The 25477-nt window shown below is 40.5% G+C and overlaps 1 protein-coding gene across 4 annotated transcripts in view; it reads left to right on the top strand.

The window, feature by feature from the left end:
• The window catches only part of SORCS3 (sortilin related VPS10 domain containing receptor 3), a 580244-nt gene that overhangs the window by 418307 nt on the left and 136460 nt on the right, over nucleotides 1-25477 (top strand). For all 4 annotated transcript variants that reach the window (XM_032880553.1, XM_032880561.1, XM_032880570.1 and 1 more), the window contains one exon: nucleotides 17862-17980. In XM_032880553.1, coding sequence (XP_032736444.1) covers nucleotides 17862-17980 — 119 coding nt within the window. The remainder of the gene's footprint in view (nucleotides 1-17861; nucleotides 17981-25477) is intronic.

Raw genomic sequence — 25477 nt, 5'->3', positions numbered from 1 at the left:
ATTGAGCAAATTACCCTCAAAGGTGCCTTGAGCGATAAAATTCCATTCTCTGTTTCTTCCTGCAACACAGTGCGTGTAGCTGTTTCTCTCAGCTTCTAACATTCGTAATCCTCTGGCACCAGGTTCCTGGATTCCTGGGATCCATCCCAAAGATTTGGGTTTGGAGGGTCTGCTGTGGAAGTCTGTGTTTTGTTAAGCACGTCTGGACATGATTCTGATCCAGGTGGCCCATTCAGAAACACGGCTTTGAGGATCCCTGACCTCAGCTGGTGCTGGGATTCAGCACAGCATGGTTCCATCCTCATAAGCATAAAGAAGGAGGCTTGATGTTGGAGTCTGGAATTACCCTGTTGTGGAAAATGCATGGGCTCACAGGGCTGAGTGAGATCACGCAAGTTGGGCAAACATGTCTTTCTTTGCCTTCTTTCTTTCCCTTTTGTCTCTCAAGACAAAATCACAATAAATCTTAACTCATTAGAAGTGCTTTCCAAGTCAAGATAATTTCATGTGTCTAAAACCATGTTACTAGTTGGGGTGAGAGGGAGAGATTCATAAGTAGTAGTAGAAATGGTTCGAAACCTGTAAGAATGTTCAGAGAAGAGAAACAAGATATGGCTATGAAACAACAAGTAAATATTACTCTCTGTAATTCCCAGAGTGGGAGAGGGATGTGGGCACGCACACATGTCATAGAAATGTGTGTTTCCTGTATTTTCACCCTCTCACATTCAGTCCAGTGAAATGGAGGACTTTCCCATGTGTAGAAGACAGTGTTGTCAAAGCCTAGCATTATTTATAATCGTTGGAGAACTTACATGTGTATGCACCACACGTGCACACACACATACCACACACATACACAGAAGATCCTGGGTATTTTACAATATTTTACAATATTATTCTGGTGACTCCAAAATGCAAGCAGGACTGCAAACCACTACACTAGGTCTGAGCTTCCCTAAATGTAACATGTATTATATGGCCACCTGGAGAGCTTGTTAAAACACACATTCCATATTCTGACAAGCTTGCAGGTGCCACTGCTGTCTGTGGGCCCCGCTCCGATCAGCAATGTGCTGTGCTAAGCTGTGGGGGATATACTGATGAATAGGACATGATCAGGACTGAGAAGTGCACAGTGGAGGGGAGAGACAGTTAGATACACAGATTGTTATTATGATTTAATGTGCTTAAAGCCACTGATTGTTTGATCTCCTGAAGAAAGTGCTACAGGAAGCAAAAGGAAGGCTACCCCCCCTGTTGAGGAGTGACCTTGGGCCACACAGAAGAGGCTGTGGTGAAACTCCCTCTCTGGAGATCAGTTGGATTTTCCCAGGAGGTTGGTAGGAAAGGGGACAGGGACCTGTCCTGTCCAATGTAGTAGCCACATCATCACAGGGGGTTGCTGAGCACTTGAAACATGCTGTCTGGATTGAGATGTGGTATGTTTGCAAAACACAGACCAGGTTTCAAAGACATACTATGAATACAAGGATAGAAAATAACCCATTAATAATTTTTATATTGATTATATGATGAAATCATATCTTGGCTATTTGGGGTTAAGTAAACTATGTTACAATCAATTTCACTCTTCTATTGACTTTGTAGGAAAGATTATTTGTGACTCACATTGTATGTGTGTTGTACAGCTTTGTTTTCGGCTGGAGGGTCTGCTGGTGCCACAGGACAGAGGGTGGCTCTTGTGTACCATGTGTGACATTGAGCATCCTCTCTGTCAGCCTGGCTCCCACACACCAGAGAACACCCAGTGTAAATTGGTCCCTGTTCTTGTTTTGATGTAGGAATTTCCACTCCAGCCCAGTCCTGTCCCTTCTTTATGGGAGTCAGACTTCCAGATTATGCTGAAGCCATTGAATTCTCTCTTGCCCTGGTAGGGCTTAAACAAGGCAAAGCCAGCCAGTTTGGTTAATGACAGTGTGAAACCCCATGCTTCCATGAAATTCAGGATTCAAATGACTTTTAATTCCATTGTCTTCTGGAAATCATTTTTCTCAGAATTTCCCTCATGAATTCTCCTTACCACTCTCAATATACACTCAGACATGCACGTGCGTATGCACACACACACACACACACACATGCACACCCTGCATCCTCCAACCAAAAAACAATTAGGTGTCACTAAAAAAGCATTGGCTTGGTGCCATAAGAGTTGAGCTAGAGAATTAACTCAGTTATTTAGAAGCTGTTTGACCTTGGAGAACTTTCTTTTTTTCTGTGATCCTTTGTCTTCCAGTGCTTTATATATTTGAAAAAAATCCTAACAAATATAAGAAGTGTTTTTATTAGGTATTAGTTTTTTCATCAATGAGCTAACAAAGGTGTTACTAGTAGAGTAAAATTTACAGTGAGGCATATCTCAGTTCAGTGAACAAAAGAGCAACAATTAAGTGTACCCCAAGGGACTCCTGGGTGGCTCAGTCCGTTAAATATCCAACTCTTGATTTCAGCTCAGGCCATGATCTCAGGGTGGTGAGATCAAGCCCCATATTAGGCTCTACCCTCAGTATGGAGTCTGCTGGAGATCTTCTGTCTCCCTTTGCCCCTGCTTGTGCTCTATAAATTAATTAATTAGTAAATAAAATGTTTAAAAAAAGAGTATCCCAGGATGGCAAGGGCTGCAATGTAAAGTAATGAGTTTTTCTTCATTAGAAATTCTCAAACATAGACCATTTGGATGTATCATAGGGACACTATAATAAGTGAACCTGGATATGAACAGAAAGTTTTTGACATATAGGCACCCTAGAAATTTCTAGAATCAAAATTTGAGGTACATATGCCACTATTTCTTGTCCTGGTGTCATCATCACCTGTTACTAATCAATGACTGCACTTTCTCACTGAGCCAAGATAAAGCACAGCATTTCTTAACAGACCCCAGGGAGTCGTAAGTAATCAAATGGGTGTGGTGCACAAGGCAAAACTATTAATCTGCAGCCTAAACTTTGGGTTCTAGACACATAGAATATTGGCTTATAAAGAGGCAGATATCAGAAGATAAAAGGATGGGGGAAGGAGCCTCCCAGATCTTGTGTAGGAGCACAAAAACCTCCCAGGCCAAGGAATGGGCATAGACTCACAGACTGGTAGTGGCAGGGAAAGGACTTTAGGGCAGTCCCCCAGACTGAAACCTGAAGGTACAAGGGCACGTGTGTGAACCAGCAGCGGCTAGTGGTTTTAGAGGCACAAAGGGCAGAGACATGCCTGGACGTGGAAGGATCCTGCTGCTGTGGGGTGCAGAACCCAGTAAGATGCGGTTTTTAGCAGCACAGCCAGAAATAAACACAGTGTGGCCTGGAGAGCTCAGTGAAGAGCAGACTGTGATCTCTCTATCTGGGACAGTGTTGGATATAGTCACTTATGCTCTGACTGTTGGAAGAGACATGGAAAGCCACCAGGAAAAGCCACTGGAGGACAAAAGCCCACCAAAACTGGTTTTCACTGAGCCCATCTCCCCCTATCCCACCACCACCACAGGGGGCAGGGCAACTTGGCCCAAACAAGGTTGCCTAAGTAACAGTGCAGCAGGCACCTCCCCAGAAGACAGGCTGGAAGAACAAGAGGTTGATGGTCTCTATAAAGCAGGTGCATCTTGCTTGGGTTGTTGCCAATAGTATGGACTCTACATTGCCTCAACCACCCCTCAACAGAATGACTAAGAGGAGGAACCCCCAACAAAAGGAAGAACCAGAAAATGTGACCTCTGCCACAGAATTAATGGATATGGGTATAACCAAGATGTCAGGAATAGACTTCAGAGTAACAATTATCAAGGCAATATCTAGGCTTGAGAAAAATATTAATGGCAATATGGAATCTCTAAGGGCAGAAATGAGATCTAATCAGGCCAAACTTAAAAATGCTATGAATGAAATGCAGTCTAAGCTGGATACTCTGACTGTCAGGATAAACGAGGCAGAAGAACAAATCAGTGAGCCAGAGAATAAGATGATAGAAAAGAAGGAAACAGTGGTGGCATGGGAAAAACAAATTAAAACCCAAGGAATCCAACTGAGAGAGATTAGTGACTCAAGGAAACATTCCAATATCAGAATTATTGGGATCTCTGAGGGGTTGGAGAGAGAGGTCTAGAAGGTACATTTCAGCAAATCGTAGCTGAGAACTTCCATAATCTGGAGAAGGAAACAAACATTTGTGTCCAAGAGGTAGAGGACCCCTCCCAAGATCAATGAGAACAGGCCAATGCCAAGACATATAAGAGTACAATTTGCTAATCTTTGATCCAAGGAAACATTCTTGAAAGCAGTGAGGGAGAAGAGATTTCTTACATAGAGAAGGAAGAACATCAGAATATTGTCAGACCTGTCCAGGGTACTAAATGAGAGGAACATGCAGCCAAGGATACTTTATTCAGCAAGGCTTTCGTTCAGAATGATGGAGTGACAAGGAGCTTCCAAGACTGGCAGAAACTGAAAGAATATGTGACCATGAAGCTGGCCCTGCAAGAAATATTAAGGGGGGGGGGGGGTTTCTACAAAAGGAGAAAGACCCAAGGGTGACACAGAACAGAAATTAACAGAGACAATCTATAGAAACAAAGACTGCACAGGCAACGTGATGATAGTAAAATCATATCTATCAACAATCACTCTCAATATGAATAACCTAAACGCTCCCATGAAATGGAACAGAGTTGAAGATTGGATAAGAAGACATGACCTATCCATATGCTGTTTACAAGAGACTCATTTTGAACCTAAAGATACATCCATACTGAAAGTGAAGGGATAGAGGACCATTTTTCATGCCAACAGACCTCAAAAGAAAGCTGGGGTAGCAATTCTAATATCAGACAAATTAGATTTTAAGCTAAAGACTGTAGTTAGAGATACAGAAGGACACAATATCATTCTTAAAGGGTCTATACAATAAGAGGATCTAACATAGATGTTACATAGATGTAAACATCTATGCCCCCAATATGGGACCAGCCAACTACATAAGCCAACTGTTACCAAAATAAAGAGATATATTAATAATAATACGCTAATCAGTGTGGAGATTCCTCAAGAAATTAAAAATAGAACTTCTCTATGACCCTGCAATTGCACTACTGGGTATTTACCCCAAAGATACAGATGTAGTGAAAAGAAGGGCCATCTGTACCCCAATGTTTATAGCAGCAATGGCCACGATCACCAAACTGTGGAAGGAACCAAGATGCCCTTCGACGGACGAATGGATAAGGAAGATGTGGTCCATATACACTATGGAATATTATGCCTCTATCAGAAAGGATGAATACCCAACTTTTGTAGCAACATGGACAGGACTGGAAGAGATTATGCTGAGTGAAATAAGTCAAACAGAGAGAGTCAATTATCATATGGTTTCACTTATTTGTGGAGCATAACAAATAGCATGGAGGACATGGGGAGTTAGGGGAAGGGAGTTGGGGGAAATTGGAAGGGGAGGTGAACAATGAGAGACTATGGACTCTGAAAAACAATCTGAAGGGTTTGTAGAGGTGGGGGGGGTGGGAAGTTGGGGGAACCAGGTGGTGGGTATTAGAGAGGGCACGGATTGCATGGAGCATTGGGTGTGGTACAAAAACAATGAATACTGTTATGCTGAAAATAAATTTTAAAAAATGATTAAAAAAATGATAATAATATGCTAATATGCTAGGTGACCTCAACACTCCACTCTCGGCAATAGGCAGATCATCTCAGCAGAAAATCAACAAAGAAAAGAGATTTGAGACACTGGACCAGATGGACTTCAGAGATATATACAGAACATTCCACCCTAAAACAACAGAATATTCATTCTTCTCATGTACACATGGAACTTTCTCCAGAATAGACCACATACTGGGTCACAAATCTGGTCTCAACCAATACCAAAAGACTGAGATTATTCCCTGCATATTCTCAGACCACAGTGCTTTGAAACTGGAGCTCAATCACAAGAAAAGTATGGGAGAAATTCAATCACTTGGAAGCTAAAGACCATCCTGCTTAAGAATGTTTGTGTCAACCAGTAAGTCAAAGAAGAACTTAAAAATCATGGAAACCACTGAGAATGAAAACACATTGGTCCAAAATCTATGGGATATGGCCAAAGAGGTCCTACGGGGGAAATAGATAGCCATCCAAAGGTCACTTAAAAGCATAGAAAAATCCCAAATACACAAACCATCTTTACACCTCAAAGAACTGGAGAATCAACAACAAATTTAAGCCTCACTCATGCACAAAAAGGGAAATAATTTAGATTAGAGCAGAGATCAATGAATTAGAAACCAAAAATATAGTAGAACACATCAACAAAACTAGAAGCCGGTTCTTTGAAAGAATTAATAAGATCAATAAACCACTGGCCAGACTTACCCAAAAGAAAAGAGAAAGGATCCAAATTAATAAAATTATGAATGGAAGGAGAGATCACAACTAACACCAAAGAAATAGAAATAATTATTAGAGATTATTATCAACAACTATATGCCAGTAAATTAAGCAATTTAGAAGAAATGGATGCATTCTTGTAAACCTATAAACTACCAAGACTGAAACAGGAAGAAATTGACAACCTGAATAGAGCAATAACCAGTAATGAGATTGAGACAGTGATCAAAAACCTCCAAAAAACCCAAGAGTCCAGGGCCTGATGGATTCCCTGGGGAATTCTACTAAACATGCAACGAAGAAATAATACCTGTTCTCCTGAAGCTGTTTCAAAAAATAGAAACAGATGGGAAACTTCCAAACTCATTCTATGAGCCAGCATTACCTTGATCCCAAAACCAGGCAAAGACCCCATCTAAAAGGAGCATTTCAGTCCAAAATCCCTGATGAACATGGATGCCAAAATTCTCAACAAGATCCTAGCCAATAGGGGTGCCTGGGTGGCTCAGTGGGTTAAAGCCTCTGCCTTCAGCTCAGGTCATGATCTCAGGGTCCTGGGATCGAGCCCTGCATTGGGCTCTCTGCTCAGCAGGAAGCCTGCTTCCCCATCTCTCTCTGCCTGCCTCTCTGCCTACTTGTGATCTCTCTGTCAAATAAATAAATAAAATCTTAAAAAAAAAAAAAGATCTTAGCCAATAGGATTCACAGTACATTAAAAGGATTATCCATCACGACTAGGTGGGATTTATCCCTGGGATGTAAGTATGGTTCAGCATTTGCAAATTAATCAATGTGATAGAATAAATCAATAAGAGAAGAGAGAAGAACCACATGATCCTCTCAATTGATGCAGAAAAAGCATTTGACAAAATACAGCATCCTTTCCTCATTATAACTCTTCAAAGTATAGGGATCAAGGGAACATTCTTCAACCTCATAAAATCCATCTATGAAAAACCCACAGCAAATATCATTCTCAATGGGAAAAGCTGAGAGCCTTCCCCATTAAGATCAGGATGACAAGATCAGATAACAAGGATGCCCAGTCTCCCACTATTGTTCAACATAGTGATGGAAGTCTTAGCAACAGCAATCAGTCAAGAAAAAGAAATAAAATGTATTCAAATTGGCAACTAATAAGTCAAACTCTCTCTCTTTGGAGATGACATGACACTTCTATGTGGAAAACCCAAAAGTCTCCACTCCCCAAATTACTGGAACTCATACAGTAACTCAGTAATGTGGCAGGATACAAAATCAATGCACAGAAATCAGTAGCTTTCCTATACACTAACAATGTAACTGTAGAAAGAGGAATTAGGGAATTGATTCCATTTACAATAGCACCAAAACCCATAAGATTCCTTGGCATAAACCTAACCAAAGAGGTAAAGGATCTGTACTCTAGAAAATACAGAACACTTATGAAAGAAATTGAAGAGGACACAAAAAGATGGAAAAACATTCCATGCTCATGGATTAGAAGAATACACATTTTCAAAGTGCTGGAACAAACAATCCTAAAATTTGTATGGAACAAGAAAAGACTCTGAATCACCAAGGAAATGCTGAAAAAGAAAAAGCTGGGGCATCACGTTGCCTGATTTCAAGCTAAAGCCATGATCACCAAGACAGCGTGGTACTCGCACAACAAAAGACGTAGATCAATGGAACAGAACAGAGAGCCCAAATATGAACCCTCCTCAACGTTATGGTCAACTAATCTTCTACAAATCAGGAAAAAATATCCAGTGGAAAAAAAGACAGTCTCTTCAATAAATGGTGCTGGGAAAATTGGACAGCTATATACAGAAGAATGAAACAAAGATAAACTCTAAATGCATGAGGGACCTCAATGTGAGACAGGAATCCATCAAAATCCCAGAGGAGAACATAGGCAGTAACCTCTTTGACATGAGCCACAGCAACTTCTTTCAAGACATGTCTCCAAAGGCATGGGGAACAAAAGTGAAAATGAACTTTTGGGACTTCATCAAGATAAAAACCCTTCTGCACAGCAAAGGAAACAGTCAATAAAACAAAGAGGCAATTCATGGAAGGAAGAAGATATTTGCAAATTACACTACAGATAAAGTGCTGATATCCAGGATCTAGAAAGAACTTCTCAAACTCAACTCCCAAAAATCAGATAACCAAGTCAAAAAAGGGGCAGAAGACATGAACAGACACTTCTCCAAAGAAGACATACAAATGGCTAACAGACACATGAAAAAATGATCATCATTAGCCATCAGCAAAATTCAAATGAAAACCACATTGAGATACCCCCTTACACCAGTTAGAATGGCAGAAATTGACAAGGCAAGAGACAATAAATGTTGGAGAAGTTGTGGAGAAAGGGGAACCCTCTTACACTGTTTTTGGTACAGCCACTTTGGAAAACAGTGTGAAGGTGCCTTAGAAAGATAAAAATAGAGTTACCCTATGACCCAGAAATTGCACTACTGGGTATTTACCCCAACAATACAGATGTAGTGAAAAGAAGGGCCCAATGCACCCCAGTGTTCATAGTAGCAATGTCTACTGTAGCCCAACTATGGAAGGAGCTGAATGCCTTTCAACAGACAAATGGATAAAGAAGATATTGTCCATATATACAATGGAATATTACTCAGCCATCAGAAAGGATGAATACCCAACATTTGCATCAACATGGATGGGACTGGAGGATATTATGCTAAGTGAAATAAGTTAGCAGAGAATGTCAATCATCATATGATTTTCCTTATTTGTGGAACATAAGGAATAGCATGGAGGAGATGGGGAGAAGGAAGTGAAAAATGAGGAGGTGACAATCAGAGGGGGAGGTGAACCATGAGAGACTGGATTCCAGGAAACAAACTGAGGGTTTTAGAGGGGATTGGGGTGGAGGAATGGATTAGCCCAGTGATGGATATTAAGGAGGGCACGAATTGCATGGAGCACTGGCTTTTATACACAACCAATGAATCATAGAACACTACATCAAATCTAACAATGTACTGTATGGTGACTAACATAAGATAATTATTTATTTTCAAAAAAAATTTTTTTAAAGATTTTGCTTATTTACTTGACACACACACACAGAGAGAGAGAGGGAATATAAGAAGGGAGAGTGGGAGAGGGAGAAGCAGGCTTCCCACTGAACAGGGAGGCTGATGCAGGGTTCGATCCCAGGATCCTGGGATCATGACCTGAACCGAAGGCAGACATTTAACAACCAGGCCACCCAGACACCTCACATAAGATGATAATTAAAAAATAATCATTTTATAATGAAATCCTCACATACCATCCTTGGTGGTAAGGAATTTTGGTGTTCTAAAAATAATAAAATAAAATTTTTAATAAGAGAGAGAACGAGCAAGCACAACCCCGGGGGAACAGCAGGCAGAGGGAGAAGCAGGCTCTCCACTGAGCAAAGTGCCCGATGTGGGACTCAATTCCAGGACCCTGGGATCATGACCTGAGCTGAAGGCAGATACTTAACTGACTGAGCCACCCAGGCATCCCAGACTGATTTTTTTTGGTTTAAATACGTAATGGTTGGGATCATTGGTTCTGGTGTCAGTATGCCTGTTTATCAATCCCAGCTCTGTCATTTCCTAGAAACTGTGGAACTCAGGCAAATCACTTAATTGTTGTGCCTCAGTTTACTCATCTATTAAATGGGGATGGTAAAAATTTTAACTCCTTATGGGATTGTTGCTACAATTGAGTCAGTTAATACATGTAGCTCCTGCAATACTGGAAGACAGAGTGAGCATTCAAAAATACTAGTTCTTGTTTTCTTCATCCTCATCATTGTTGTCTTTTTCATCATTGTCATCATCACAGTCATCATCACTATCATCATCTGTCATCATTGTCACCATTATCGTAAGTATCATCATTATCGTTATCGTCATCACTGTCATCTGCATCATCCTCATTATTGCCACATTGGCATCATCTATGTCATCATTGTCATCATCATTATCACTGTTATCATATCTGTCTTCATCGTTGTCATCATCACTATCATTGTTGCTCTCATTATCATCATTGTCATTATCACTATCATCATCACTGTCATCATTATCATCATTGTCATCCCTGTCATCATCTAGTCGTCAGCATCACTGTCATCATCATCCTCATTATCGTCATGTCTGTCATCATTTTTATCATATCTGTCATCAGTGTCATCACTATCATTGTCACTGCCATAATTATTGTCATTACATCACTGTCATCATCTAGTCATCACCATTGTCACTGTCATCATCTAGTTGTCATCATTGTTTCTGTCATCATCTAGTTGTCATCATCATTGTCACATCATCATCATCATTGTCACTGTCATCATCTAGTTGTCATCATTGTCTCTTTCTCTAAAAGAAGACCTAAGTAGCTGATTTGCTTTTCGTTCCTAATTTTAATGCACTCATTGTTATCACCGTCATCCTCATTATGGTCACCATTGGCATCATCTTTGTCATTATTGCCATCACCATCATGCTCACTGTCATCATTATCATCATCATTGTCATCATCCAGTCATCATTGTCATCATCACCATTATTGTCATCATTATCATCAACACTGTCATCATCATCATCCTCATCATCTGTCATCATCATCTAGTCATCATATTCAGTCAAGGTCAGGTTAATTTGGCAATTGGAATAGAATGTCTCCTGAATGCCGTATCAGGAATCCTAAGATATTCAAGACCATTGTGATTCATAAATATCTATAACTCCCAGATCTCCCCTGTGCCTTAAGAAAGTAGGAGACACTAGAGTTCTCCTTTGGGCAATTAGAAGTTTCACAAAAACTCTAGATCCATAAGCACAATAGGCAGGAATGGAAACTACATTTTTTGATTCGTTGATTTTGTTTTTGGTACCTACCATGTCTCGAGAACCATATAGGCATTTGCAGGAGTGTGTATGTCCTGCACACGGGTTAGCCCCACTCCTCAATGAAGGAAAAAGAGGCTTATGGTAGCTAAATGACTTTTCAAAGTTTCCTGGAATCTGTTTGTTCTTATTTTCATCAGAGAGTTAATATTGTTATTCAAAATAAATATCGCTTGAGTATTTCTCTAAGAGAAGACCTAAGTAGCTGATTTGCTTTTCGTTCCTAATTTTAATGCACTTCTTCAAATTTTGACAAAATATATATTACCCAAAGGGATGGAAGTTGAGTGATTCATGGAAAGTTTTATCTGAAGTGGTAAGAGGCAAGATGGCTAGGAGAATTTGAATATTTAGTAATCTCAAAGGTAAACCATTACCACAAGTCACAGTATCATTCAACATAACAAAAAAGTTTAGGTTTTTAATGTAATTCAATTCAATTAACTAGCATTTAAGTTAGCTTAGGAGACAAAGATGACTAAGACTCTATTCGTGCTTCTAAGGAGGTGACCCTTTTGGAAAAGTTTGACAGAGAGAAATGCTGGATGTAAATGGATGAGAAGTTTGCCTTGCTGGTTGGGTGAAGTTTGAGACTGCCTCCCTTGGCCTTAGAGAACTCCTGGCAAAAATATAGTTCCTTAGGAAGAAAAGAAGGTGAAAGATGCCAGATTATCTCCTTCATTCTCTCTGTGCATATTCTCTGTACATGTTCTCAGATCTTCCTCTGTCCAATGCAGACCCCAAGACAATGTTCACCTGTGAATATTCTGTTTCTTTCACTGGTGTGGGATTCTTCTGAGAAAGTTTTCTGCTTCCTGGAACTTCAGGGACTGCCTGACACCTGAAGTTTCGTGTACACCTTGACCCACTACAAAAAGGGATGAATCAAAGACCACCTCTTCTCACTATATGAGACCTTTGGCTCAGCATCTGCTACGTGGGAAGGCATGAAGACTGGATACACTAGGGAGACGTTTGCACTGTTGGGTCCCCCAAAAACGGGTACCCCAATAATGGGTCCATGATTAAAGGAGCGAGACTGATACAAAGCGAAAGTCAAGCAAAGCTTTATTTCGCACCAAGCATCAAGAATCAAAGCGACCGTCAAACAGACCAGTCGGGGCCGCCCCTTACAGAGAGGATGACCCCTCCCTGCTTTCCAGACTAACTTTTATAAAGCAAAGGCCATGTGGTTGGGCCTGACCCACATAGGCGGCCAATTAAATTGTAACACCCAGAGAAAGCTGCACAGTCATGCTAGGTGACCAGTTGAATTACAATTTACCCTAGTAGACATTTGAACCAGCCTATCACCTTGTTCAGAATTGGCACCCAAAAGGTGCCCAAAGGGCAGGGCCCATACTCCTTAGTAGCTAGGAGACAGTATGCACCCCCACTGATTGAATACCTCCACCTGGCCTGACCCACCCTTGTATTTGGACTTCGTTACCTGGGACTGGTTTCCGGGACTTATTTTTAAGTAAGTTCCCCTGGGGGGGGGGGGCAAAGTCAATTTAAGTTTTACAACAAAATGGCAGTTCAGCCGAGGTGGGGCCGCTCTGGCTGGATAGGCCCTTACAGCACCATCCCTAAAGTGTCTTCCAGTGCTAGAGCTAGTTCCAGCAGGGCCAGATATTTCTAAAGTTACTGAGTAGATCCCTCTGTTCGCTTGCAGGGAACAAAGCTTTTGACTTTTAACTCTTGTAAGTGGAGCAGTGAATACACCAGCTCTTCGAGACACACTAGGAAGACATCTGACATTTAGAAATACATTAATCATCAGGGTAATGATTGACTCTCAACCACTGGGGAAATCACTCTCTAATTTTCTTACAGAGGTATCCAAATGAGTTCTTCATTCAATCTGGTCTTTCTAGTTTTTCATTTGAAAACATTTCAAAGGAAAGGATAGAAAATAAAAGTTCAGAATATGGATTAGTCAAAGTTAATCCATTAACATGTGATTATGTAGTGCTTTCCATGAGCTTTCCCTACCTAAAAGACCATGTGCAGTTTTTACTCCCTTTCCAGGAATTCCCTTCTCATGTACTATACTTCTCCATCTTAGCTGAACACAAAGGCTGCTTCCTCCTTTAACTCCTTCGTTACTTGAGCTCAGACATGTTTTTGTTTTTGTCTTTTTCTTATCTGCACACCCAAAGTACTTCAAGAAATTAAACAGTGATATAATTTTAGAATAGGACTTTCCTAATACAACCTGTAATTTGGCCTTTTGATTCTCCATAGACAAACAGAACATTGCCTGTTATTATTTGAAGGTATGAGAGATGCCAAGTGTTAAATTTCCTTCTTTTTTCATAATAACAAAGGGATAACATTCATTAATCTTTTAAAATGTATCCAACAATGTGCTAAGCATTTTTCTTATATGATCTTATTTAATCATGATGACAGTTCTTGGAGGCAAATGTTGATTTGTGAAGAGCTGTCCTATTTAGTCCAGGGTTACCGACAAGAAGCAGGTTCAGGACTTGGACTCAGACCATTCTAGCTTCAGAAGCCTTGCTCTGAAACATCATGCTATGCTCAAGAGATCTGGCCTGTCATTTTATCATGCATCTGGTGTTTTTATTAAAAGCAAATGAAAAGGCCATAAGTGTTAGAAGCCTAGTTTGGGATTCAAGTTAAATGACAAGTATCTTTCAGTTTCATCTTTGAATGTCCATGAGTATTATCTGGCCTCATATCAGGATAATGTCCAAAGCCCAAATTTGAGAACTTTCACAAATGTGAGGTTCTTGGTGTCCCCTGCTCACCTTTGACACCCACAGTCCCTTGTCACCCTCAATCACTTCCATCTGGTGGCCAGGTCTACCTGATAATTTACTCTCCCCATCCCCCACATTCTGTGTTCTCACCAGGCAGTGGGTGCTATTATGCTTACTATCATGTGTCTGTGTTCCAAAAAATAAAAGCATTGAGACTTCTGAGTCCAGCTAAAGGCTGCAAGGCCCCTGAATTTTAAGTGGATTTGAAAAATTCATTTTAGAGCTGCTTTCCTGTTAAATTGGACCTTTCGTTTCATGCTGGGCAGTAGCAAGCAGGGGGAGAGCCAAGAAGTAAGATGAGTTTGGCACAATAGCTCACTTGCTGTGGGCCAAGGTTTAGGTAGGTTTTGATTTTGTTTGGGGTGGCCTTGAATACACTTGGTTCTTTTTTTTCAAAGTGTCCAAATGTGAGAGTGAATAGTAAATAGACAGGGGAAAATGAGCCTGTCGTGGGGGGGTGGGCGGGGACAAGCAGATGTCTTTCTGTGTGTTCCTTTGATTTGTGGTGTAAGGAGCTTTCTGAGATGTTGGCTGGCAAGAAGGAAGCAGGTTGTCATGTCAACACTGTGGTTTCCTCATATGTGTTTACTATAGCTTTTTGCTGGGTTTTAGTGCCTTATTCTAGGAGAAAATTACTATGGCTTTGTGGGTCCAAGAATATTCCTGGTGGGCAGGCAATGGGCTGCCCTGCCCAGCCTGGGCTCCTTGCCTTCCTTTGTCCTCTCAGCCAGAACTGGAAAGCCTGGCCACTCCTGGCTCTTTCTGTGAACGGAGACAAAGAGGAAGGCATGTGTAGGCTGTACGTACAGAATGGAGAACAAGCTGGTCTTGCTAACGGGTCAGGAAAGGTGGGGAGAGGGTCTCTCTCTTCTCCGGAGAGGTAGGTAGGTACAAAATTACAGATAGAGACAGGGAATGAGTGGCTCCTGTGGTAGCTTGTTTTGTTTGGCTTTTTGGTGTTTGACCTGTACCTGTTTTCATTTAAAACAGCTGTTCATTTTTTTAAGATGTTATTTGTTTGAGAGAGAAAGAAAGTGAGAGAGAGCAAGTGCACACGATCCGAGGAGGAGCAGAGGGAAAGGGACAAGCCATCTCTGCACTGAGCATGGTGTGGGGTTTGATCCCACAACCCCGAGATCATGACCTCAGCCAAAAGCGAGAGTGGGACACTTAACCAACTGAGCCACCCAGGTGCCCCTAGCTGTCCTTTTTTTTTTTTTCTTTAAATCAGGAAATTTCACCTTAAAAAATAAGGACAGTGGATTTATAAAACGCAGAATGTCTTATTCCTGCGTGTCAACAATAAATGGACACTGAGCAGCCGCTTCTCTTTCAAGAGTCTGTGTTGGCCATTTCGCGGCAGTCACCAGCGCTCCTCAGTGATCCCTGACACCGAGGCCGTGCGCCAGCTGCCATCTGTCATATTCATCCAGCTCATTTTATTCCTACACATGATTTGTCTGGCTCCTTGGGCATTTGATTTTATTAGGCTTCTTGTAAAAAGCCTTCCATTCTATAGCAAGATGTCTGGGCTTTGTCCCAGGGCCCTCAGAACTGTTTTGAAGCCAGAAGAGATGAGCTCAGGTTTGGGTTTTAGAGATGACTCTGGCTCCTTGCCTCGAGCCTGTCCGGTGTCCAGTCCGTCACGCACATGCAGGCTAGTTGTGAGACAGATGTAACAGGGCCGCACGGATGAGAAGGCCTCATCCCAGGCAAGCAGCAGGGCTTGTGGAGAGAAGGGAAGAGACTCTGGAAGCACTTCAGGGCAGAATTGTCAGGGCTAGGAACCACCTGGAGTATATGGCATGTGGAGGAAAGTAAAATGAAGAGGCTTGCGCTCGTGGGCAGGGGATACGAACATGGACGGAGAGAAGGAGGTGGATGTTTGACGTGATCTGAGTAAAAATATCAACAAAAATAGACTGTGTTCAGCTCTGGATGCTCAGGAAGTCACAATGTAGCCCATAATAAATTCATTTCTTACCCAAATATGTTTCCTTGTTAAATCAGCACCATCCGTATAAACGAATGTGTGTACCAGCTGGCGACAGGTGATGTGATGAGCCCCCTCCGAGTCAGCAGTGGCCCTTGTCTCGCTCACTGCTGTATTCCTGATACTGAGCAACCCCAGGACATTGTGTACACACAGGAAAGATGCAGTGAAGCCACCAGTAAATTAATTAGTTAAAGATCAACAGGGATAATTTAAAGTGTACTCCTGGTTTAAACTCAATTGTCACAAATTTTGCTTAGTTAAGCCTTTTGCCTTTATCTCTGCTGCCCCTGAGCCCCCTCCACTGTAGCTTGTGACACCTGGGCACACCTGGGAACACATCCCAGGGTACAGTCGCTTGAGATGCATGTAGTAATGAACGTGGTTTTAGGTGATAACAAAGACCTCTCTGCTTTGAATACTAACATGATTCCTAACTTTTAATTTTGGCTGTTTACTATTTTTAAATACTGTTCAATTAAAACTATTTTAAAAGCCAATGTACGCACTGGTGTCTTCACAGAGACTTACCTGTACTTCTTCCTTAAGGAGCAAATAACTGAGTGGAGTGCCTTTCTGGGATGGCCCTGTTGTCAGAATCAAAACCCATTTTATAGTCAAAGATTGTTCCCATTCAGCTACAGCTTCTGCTATCATGTTCCTATGTTGCTTGAGGGGCTGTTCACCTGCTGAGATTTTCAGGAGATTTGACAAGTAATCATACAAGTTTTATAGATTTTATGCAAGTAATAGGTGAATACATTCTTGCTGTAAAAATCATAAAGGTGTATATAATATAAAAAGCAAAGGTCCCACTTCAACACTACCTCCTCACATCCTTTCTTTTCCTCCACAAGTAATCATAGCTAATTTTTAATGGGTTCCTTTAAAACTTTCTACTATGCACAGGAGCGCCTGGGTGGTAGCTTAGTGGGTTAGGCACCTGACTCTTGATTTAAGCTTAGGACATGATCTTGGGGTTGTGGGATTGAGTCCTGAGTTGGGCTCCGTGTTCAGCGTGGAGTCTGCTTGAGATTCTGTCCCTCTGCCTTTCCCCGATCTCCCTCTCTCTCAAACAGGTAGATAGGTAGATAGATAGATAGATAGATAAAAATCTTTCAAAAAAAAAACAACCCTTTTTTCTATGCACTATGGCACAAACCTATACATTTATAAAGACAAAGCTTCTTGGGGACTTGAGTTCTATCATGCTATCATATGGGCAAATACTTTGTCAAAGGTTACTTGAAAAGGACCAGGAACCTTAGAGAAATCAGCATGTGAATGTGCTTCTATATCTACTTCTTTTAATTGCAGTTAGCCCTCTGTAATATGTGCACCTTGCTTTCTTGAAATGTTCAGGGACATTTAGCCTGTTTCTGATTTTTAACTGCTGTGAACAATGCCACAATGAGCATCTTTGCCCTTGACTTTTTGGGAAAATATATTAGTATTTCTCTAAAAGGCATTGCTTGCTTTAGAATTGGTGGTATAAGATATGCGCATTTAAAATTCTGATAGATATTTCCAATTCATTCTTCCAAAAAACTATACCAGTTTACCCTTTTGCCAGTAGGATGTAAGATTAACTCTTTCCCCACTCCACTGCCTCATCTAGATATTGCCATTTTTTAAAATATTATAACTCATGTGAACATGAATGAAATCTTGTTGTTTTAAACTGCATTGTTGCTTTCCTGTGAGGTAGAGCCTTGGGTGCTGATGAGAACTTTGTCACCATGTGCCCTTGTGTCTGAGTGTTGCTCTCCTGTTTCAGATGCTCACTACCTCACCTGCAGGATCCAGGAATGTGCAGAGACCACTCGCAGTGGGCCTTTTGCCCGCTCCATTGACATCAGTTCCCTGGTTGTTCAGGATGAGTATATCTTCATTCAGGTGAGTCCAGAAAATGCAGTCAGGTGATGTCAGGAAAATGAGGGTGGCTTTCCCACGGTTGTGAAGATGGGTTGGGGTGCGGTCCCTCATTTGCTGCTCTGGTGACCTGTTCTCTGGGGGGATCTAAGACTTCTGGTGAAAGGAGAAGGGGTTATGTGTCAGTATTATGTAGAGGGGTCTTCAGTGGCCCACTGAATCCTCAGTTGGGTTGCTGTTTGATTATACCAAAAACGGTCTGGAAATGACTATGACTCGGTCTATGGTTTATAGGTTACTTAGAGCCACATCTCCCATGGGATTTGATTTTAATTAGTTTATCAAAGCTCCTTTCCATTTCTGTCCAAAGTGACCTGTCTAACTTGGGAATGAGAATTCCCAAGAAATGTGGCATCTCTAGGATTTTCTTTCTAGAACAATCTAGAATTCACTGAATTTTGCCCTCCCTTTCCAACACTAACTACTCCCTAATATGTGCCAAATCTAAAATCCTACACTCCCAAGAACTCTGACTCAAAAAGAAAGCTAGGTGTGACTCGCATTTATAGACAAGCAAGGGAAGCTTTGTGTTAGGTCTTGAGTTTCCCTGAAAGGAGATGCAGAGAAGAGCAAAAAAGAGGAAAAAATTAAAGGTGATTCTCCATTGAGTGACTGTGTGTGTGTGTGTGTGTGTGTGTGTGTGTATGTGTGTATGTGTGTGTGAAACCGAACCTGACCTTTGACTGCAGCTTTGAATTCCCCTACTCTGCCTTCCCACCCTTCTGCTGTCCATTCCTTTGCAAACTGTTTCCTACAGAAACCTTGATCTTTGGACTCTCCTAGAGTTTGCTCAGACCAAAGCACCTGAATGATACTCTCTGCCCCACTCCTGGTCTCTTAGTCCAGCTCCGCCCTACTCCTCCTGGGTTGCCTCTCTTCCTCTGAACCCTTGTAGCTCTTCTTGTCTGCCAGTCCTCCAGCACATGGACTATTGGGAGTTGTTACTTAAATCTTTGTGGATTTGTCCTCTTTCTAAATTGTATTTTATATCCTCTGAGGATAGGGACAATATTTTATACCCACATTTTACTCCTCATCCTTGGTCCTAACAAGAAGCCTTTGCAAATCCAGGGTGCTCAGTGACTGCTTGTTGTATGGATAGATTGTAGACAGAGAGGTTATTTCTTTTGAAAAATCAGTTGTATAGACTTTTGAGGGCTTGTAAAATGCAGGAAAAGCAACCAGCCACTCAAAAACCAGCTTGACAAAGGGAGGGAAAGAGAGGTCTTTTTGGCTCAAGAAAACCAGCAACAATAGCCACAGTCACTAAACTGTGGAAAGAACCAAGATGCCCTTCAACGGACAAATGGATAAGGAAAATGTGGTCCATATACACTATGGAGTATTATGCCTCCATCAGAAAGGATGAATACCCAACTTTTGAATCAACATGGACGGGACTGGAAGAGATTATGCTGAGTGAAATAAGTCAATCAGAGAGAGTCAATTATCATTGGGTTTCACTTACTTGTGGAGCATAAATAATAACATGGAGGACATGGGGGAGATGGAGAGAAGTGAGTTTGGGGAAATTGAAGGGAGAGACAAACCATGAGAGACTGTGGACTCTGAGAAACAAACTGAGGGTTTTTAGAGGGGAGGGGATGGGGGGTTGGGTGAGCCTGGTGGTGGGTATTATTGGGCACATATTGCATAGAGTACTGGGTGTGGTGCATAAACAATGGATTCTGGAACACTGAAAAGAAATTAAAAAAAAAAAAAAAAAAGGAAAACCCCTATTTCTTAGTTCAAGTAAAAGCCAGAATCTGTTTTTTCCCTAAATCTTGGCAGGTCATCGGCACCATTGTTTCCTTAATCATGAGTAAGTATTGAACATATACGATGCAAAATAAACAATGTTAGGCATGACCCTTGGTTTTCCCTAGCTTTGGCCCTTGGCCTGCTTCTCTCTGCACCTGGTACTCACTATCTGGGAGATCCTGTGATCTTAAGTACCATCTCTATATTCCCATGACTCTCGAGTCAGGGAGTTGTGACCTCTACCCTGTACTTTAGATCTTTATGTCTCATAGTCATCCTGGTATCTCAACTTGGATGTTGTACGGCTAAAATAAAATCAGCATGTCCCCCTTGAACCTGACACACTGGTGGCACTGCCCTCTACCAGGTCACTCGAGGCAGAAAACTAGAAGTTTGTCTATGTCGCCAAATTCAGTGAATCAAGGCTCCTGTTCTTACCACCCTGACTTATTTCTCAGATGTTTCCTTTCATTCCATTCGCATTGCCATGGTCCCAGTTTAAGGCTTTATATTTCTTTATCTATATTTAATTTTTTTTCGAGGTAGAAGCACAGAGATGATTTATGAATTTACCAGTCTGATTGCCCTTTCCTTAATGCTAATACTGCATATAATGATGAACATGGCAGAATCGTTTCTGGGAAACATGACGTAGAATTTTAAAATGTTCAGATTTTTAAAAAAATTCATTTTTCCTTTTATTGTGTGAAGTTTTCTGTAACTCTGCCGGCAGACATCCAGGTTTTTTTTTCTAACTATTCTGAAATATCTTTTATTATTATTAGACTGGAAGCCAGTAGTAGTTTTTTCGTTCATAAGCATCAATTTTTATTTTGTTTGAAAGATATGAGTTCCCATTAGTCAATAAAGTTTTATTGATTGCCGGCTACATTTCAAGCCCTTGTTCTAGGAGCTGAGGTTAAGACAGTGAACATAATAAAGTTTCTGCCCAAGTGGTGTTTGTATTCTAGTGGGAGACGGGGAAAAATATATATAATATATATATAAATATATATATTACATATATTTATAATTATATATAAAATACATATTAATATATATATATATATATATATCCATATATATGTAGATATGAAAGCCTATAAAGAGTAGTGGTTGAGATCCTGTAGTTTGAAATCCGATGGCCAAGATTTTTTCTAACCTCTGCAGGCTCCACTTCAGCTGCATGACCTTGAGCTGTGCCTCTTCTATGAAAAGAGAGTAATTCCAGTTCTCACTTCATGGGTTGCTGGGCAGATTCTATTTGTTAATTACATCTGTAAAGTCCCAAAACAATGCTATAGAATCGTTGCTCTCTATCTTTCTATCTATCTTGTTCTATTATCTATTTATCTATTTACAAAATATATCAGGTAATGATAATGGGCTGGCTGAAAACTCACGAGGAATGTGAATGTTAGGTATCAGTAGGTATTGTTGTTTTATTTAGGATGACCTGAAAAGGACTCATCTGGTGAGTGGCAAACCTGGAGTGGGTAGCAGAAGTCAGCAGTGAGAGGAGGACATAGAGCTGGGTGTGTTGGGCCCTGTACTTTCTTGATCCCCACATGAGGACGTGGGGTGAACAGGAGAGATTTGAACCTGGCTTTAGGAGCAGAGGTGATACGGAGGCCAAGGCTGAGGATATAAGTTGGAAGGATATCAGCATATCGATGTTATTTTTGAATTACAAAATTGAAGTCTCCAAAGGAGCAAGTACAGACAGAAAAGAAAACAATGCAAAGACCGCAGGGCACAGGGCACTCTAATATTAGGGATGAGAAAGAAGGAGTAAAGGAGACCTTGTCACAGAGTTTAGAGACAGCCACAGGAACACCTAGGGTACTAGATCCCACAGGGCCTCGAAGGCTGTTTTAGGATTTTTTTTTTTTTTTTTTTTTTTTGTAAACCATGAGAGAGATGGGAAGCATGGAGTAACAGTTCCCCCAAATAATGCAAAAGGCCAATACTTTTGAGAAAAACATGGAATTTCATCAATCACTAAGTAAACACAGATGAAATATGATTATTTGCAACTCTCAGTTCGCTAAGTTTAAAATAAAGTGAAAGCATGTCCGTGGGTCACACATGGACAACTGCGCATGTGACAGGCACAGATGTGTGTAGTTTGGCCAGCAGCAGCTAATGAGTCCCTGCCTTCGCATTGATCAGTATATGTCTTAGTTCTGACAGTGTATGCTTAGTCTTTAGTTAAAATTGCTTCTTGAAAAAAAGACTCATTATATGATGTTTTCCTTGCTTTCCTGACACTGTGTTTCTTTGATCATTTTAAATACATGTTCTAGCTACTTTATGAATACAATAGCAAATCTTCTACTTTTGGATAATACCTGTTGATTTCCTCTTATGAGCAATGACACAACTAATCGATTTCCATGCATTTCTCTTTCCTCCCCTCTCTCTTAAATTCCTCCCCTGGTTTTAGACGGTCATATTATCTCTTTGTTTGCTTTTCAAACTTAAAATATAATGCTGTTAGACTTAAATGTTTTATGAAGCATGGCTGAACAAAGATAGAAAAAAATAACCTGTGTTTATGACCTGTATCCAACTCCAGTTTTGTTAATTAAATCATTCAGAGCATTTTTATACTTCTGTAGACCATCATTCCTGCATTTATTTTTATTTTAGTTTTATAGGTAAATCTAGGCACTTTATTGTAGTTTTCCTATTTGTTTCTTGGTTCTCTGCAGTTTTTCCTTCAGTAAAGTTTTCAGGAAAGGTTAAGTTTTTGAATGTTGAAAATGTTTGTCTCTCCCTTTAGGCTATAAAATATGTGTGTCATTTGCTTTCCATGAGAACTTTGCTCCATTAATTTATTGAATCTTACGATGTCAGGCCAGTCTGATATTTTCCCTTTTAGGTGTCCTAAGTTTTTTTTGCCCTTTGATACCCAAAAGTCCTTTTAAAAATATATATTTGAATACTATTTGCTTTGCTAGTATATGTTTTGTGGTTGGTCATACTGTGTCAATTCCTTTTCCTGAAATGTAAGTCTCATTCAGTTGGTTCAATTTCCCCTTACTTTTTAATTTCTCAAAAGTTTCTGATACATATTTTGAAATATATATTGTATTTCAGTTTCATTATTTTGGTTCTCATCCTCTAAAACACTTAGGATGTGTACAGTAGACGGGATAAGCAAAGGAATTTTTTCCCTTCTAATCAGTTTTAATTCCCTGAGCAAAATGATATTAAAAAAAAAAAAATCTTACCCACATTGTCCATGAACAAGTAGTTAGCAGTGTCCAGGCTTCTTTTTGCATTTTTTTGCTGTTATTGTTGAACTTCTTTCCTGAACTTTGATAGCTTATATTTTATGACTTTCTGTTCTCTCAACATAGCTACCCTTAGCTCTTGTATTTCTACTTTGAATTCTTCTCATACAGAGGTGATCTCATCATACAGATTATTCTTAATCATAGCAGTATGGTTACAATTTTCGTTTGCTTCATGGAAGCAGTTTTTATTCTGTGTCTGCTATTTTTTCTGTCCCTTACCCTCTCTTATTTTGCCATATTATTTTATAATTCCTGTGCTGTTTTCTTTTTATGTTTTTCACCATTATTTATTTTTTCCATAACATGGGCTCTTCCTGGACAGACTGAGGAGCTTCTTCCTTTTTTCTCAGTGAAGTTCCATATAACTCCCAATAGTTTGTCTGGAAAGCGTCCTTCACATAAGGTAAAACTGCCTGTCTGTTGTTCTTTATCCGGCCACACCTCTCCAGCTTCTTATCACCCCCAGTTCCTGGAATAGACCCAGTGCCAATTCCTGGGGCACATAGTCCTTTGGTTTCAAATAATAGATTATTAGTTTTGTTCCTGGGGAAATGTCTCTTTAGAGAATGCTATTTCTCTGACTTGATCCACAATTTGTAGTTGTAGGCATTTTTGCCCGGGTGTCTGTCTGTTTCCTATTTGTTCTTCACTGAATTTGGCTTCCTTTCCATGTATATATTGTGTTTCAGGGTTATATTTTCATTGAGAATAGATTTTGTACTTTTAGTTCTTGTTTTTCTTGTTGCTCCTGGGTGATTTATGAGAGGAAAAAAGGAAGCACCATTATTACTTGGCGATTTAAAACCGTTTATAAAGCTTTAATATGTATTTTCTGAAATGTTGCAATATCTCCCTAACTGATTTTCTTGTTCCTTGACCTGCAACCCCCACCCCCAGTGTACTCACAGCACTACTTCCAAAGTAATTTATTTAAAACAAAGATCAATGTTCCTGCCTTCAGTGGCTGCTCACCACCTGTAGGTTAAAATCTAATTTCCTTAATATTGCCTACAAGGCCCTCCATGGTCTGTATCCTGCGTACTCCCGTCAGCCTCATAGGAATTCCTTAGCCACTATGGCTCCCTGTATACCTTCCTTGTTGTATTTTACCCTTTCATAAACAAAAAAACCTGTTCAGTGTCCATACACACATGATGTCATTTGTTGCTTAACATGCCTTTCTTGCATGACAAACCTGCTTGGAATGTCCATTTATTAGACAAGCTTATCCTTAGATTCAACTTAGGCATTGCTAGCTATAGAAAGTCTTCCCTGACATCCTCAATTGGGGCTGCATGAAACTTCTTTGCTGACTACTTAACCTGTGTGTATTATGTCTTGCCAGCCAGGTCTGTAAACTTTAAGAGGAACAAGACAATGCCTTACCCATCAGTGTTTCTCTTGCACTTAGCGTAATGACTGGTTCTCAGTACGTGTTTGTTGAACGGAACTGAACTGAGAAGATAAGAAACCATCCTTATTCTCAGGGAATGCAAGTTATCTTTTTAAATCAAGGGAATCTTGTTTCTCCAACTAACAATATAAGACAACTTAGGGTAATTGGCAGTTGTTCACTGCATAAGAAATGACCATATGTGGAATGTCTCTGCATTTTTATAAAACTGCTGTCCAACAATTATCCATTATGTTATTCAGTACCCTTTTTATATTCATTCATTTAAATATATTAAAATACAATCAGCCCAGTGGGGAACACAGACAGCTAAACAATTATAATGTAGCTTGATGAGAGCTGTATTAGTGCAAAGCACATGTTGCTCTTGGAGTAGGCAGGAAGAGCTTTGGGAGGCAGGTTAATAACGAGCTTCCTGTCAAGGAAGACTAGGAATCCCAGTAAGGTAGGTGAAGGAGAAAGATCATTCCAGGCAGGAGAGAAGCAGGCATAAAGTTAAGAAACTGAGAGAACGTAATACTTGGGGACCTTTATCCAAGGACAGGTGTAGTTGTGGGAGGGAATTAAGTGGCAGGAAAAATCAAGAAGATTGTCTAGGTGAGATGAGCCTTTTTTATTTCCTTTCATGAAATCTGGGTAATTTTGTGTTTCCCCCTTTACAGGGCTAAGAAGCTCGGAACTGATTTTTTGCCCATTGTAGCAGCTTCCTTTCTCCTAGTGGCCATTTGTGATCACGTGGCTGCTTTCTTTTCCTATTTATTTTTTGTCGTTATTTATTGCTTTTTTTAAAAAAGTATTGGAAGCCATCTCAGAGCAATTTCTGCAACCAGTGTGAATTTTTAATCTTTTTTGGAAGATCTGAGTTTTGAAAATTGAAATGGAGCTCAAGAAAGGCTTTAAGGGGGGGGTGCCTAGATGCTTAGTGGGTTAAAGCCTCTGGCTTTGGCTTGGGTCATGGTCTTGGGGTCCTGGGATCAAGCCCCG

Source organism: Lontra canadensis, unplaced genomic scaffold (assembly GCF_010015895.1).
Source record: "Lontra canadensis isolate GAN:19392208 unplaced genomic scaffold, GSC_riverotter_1.0 scaffold3, whole genome shotgun sequence".
Classification (NCBI taxonomy): Eukaryota; Metazoa; Chordata; class Mammalia; order Carnivora; family Mustelidae; genus Lontra; species Lontra canadensis.
The sequence above is the reverse complement of the archived record's forward strand: the minus strand, read 5'-3'. Positions and strand labels throughout refer to the sequence as shown.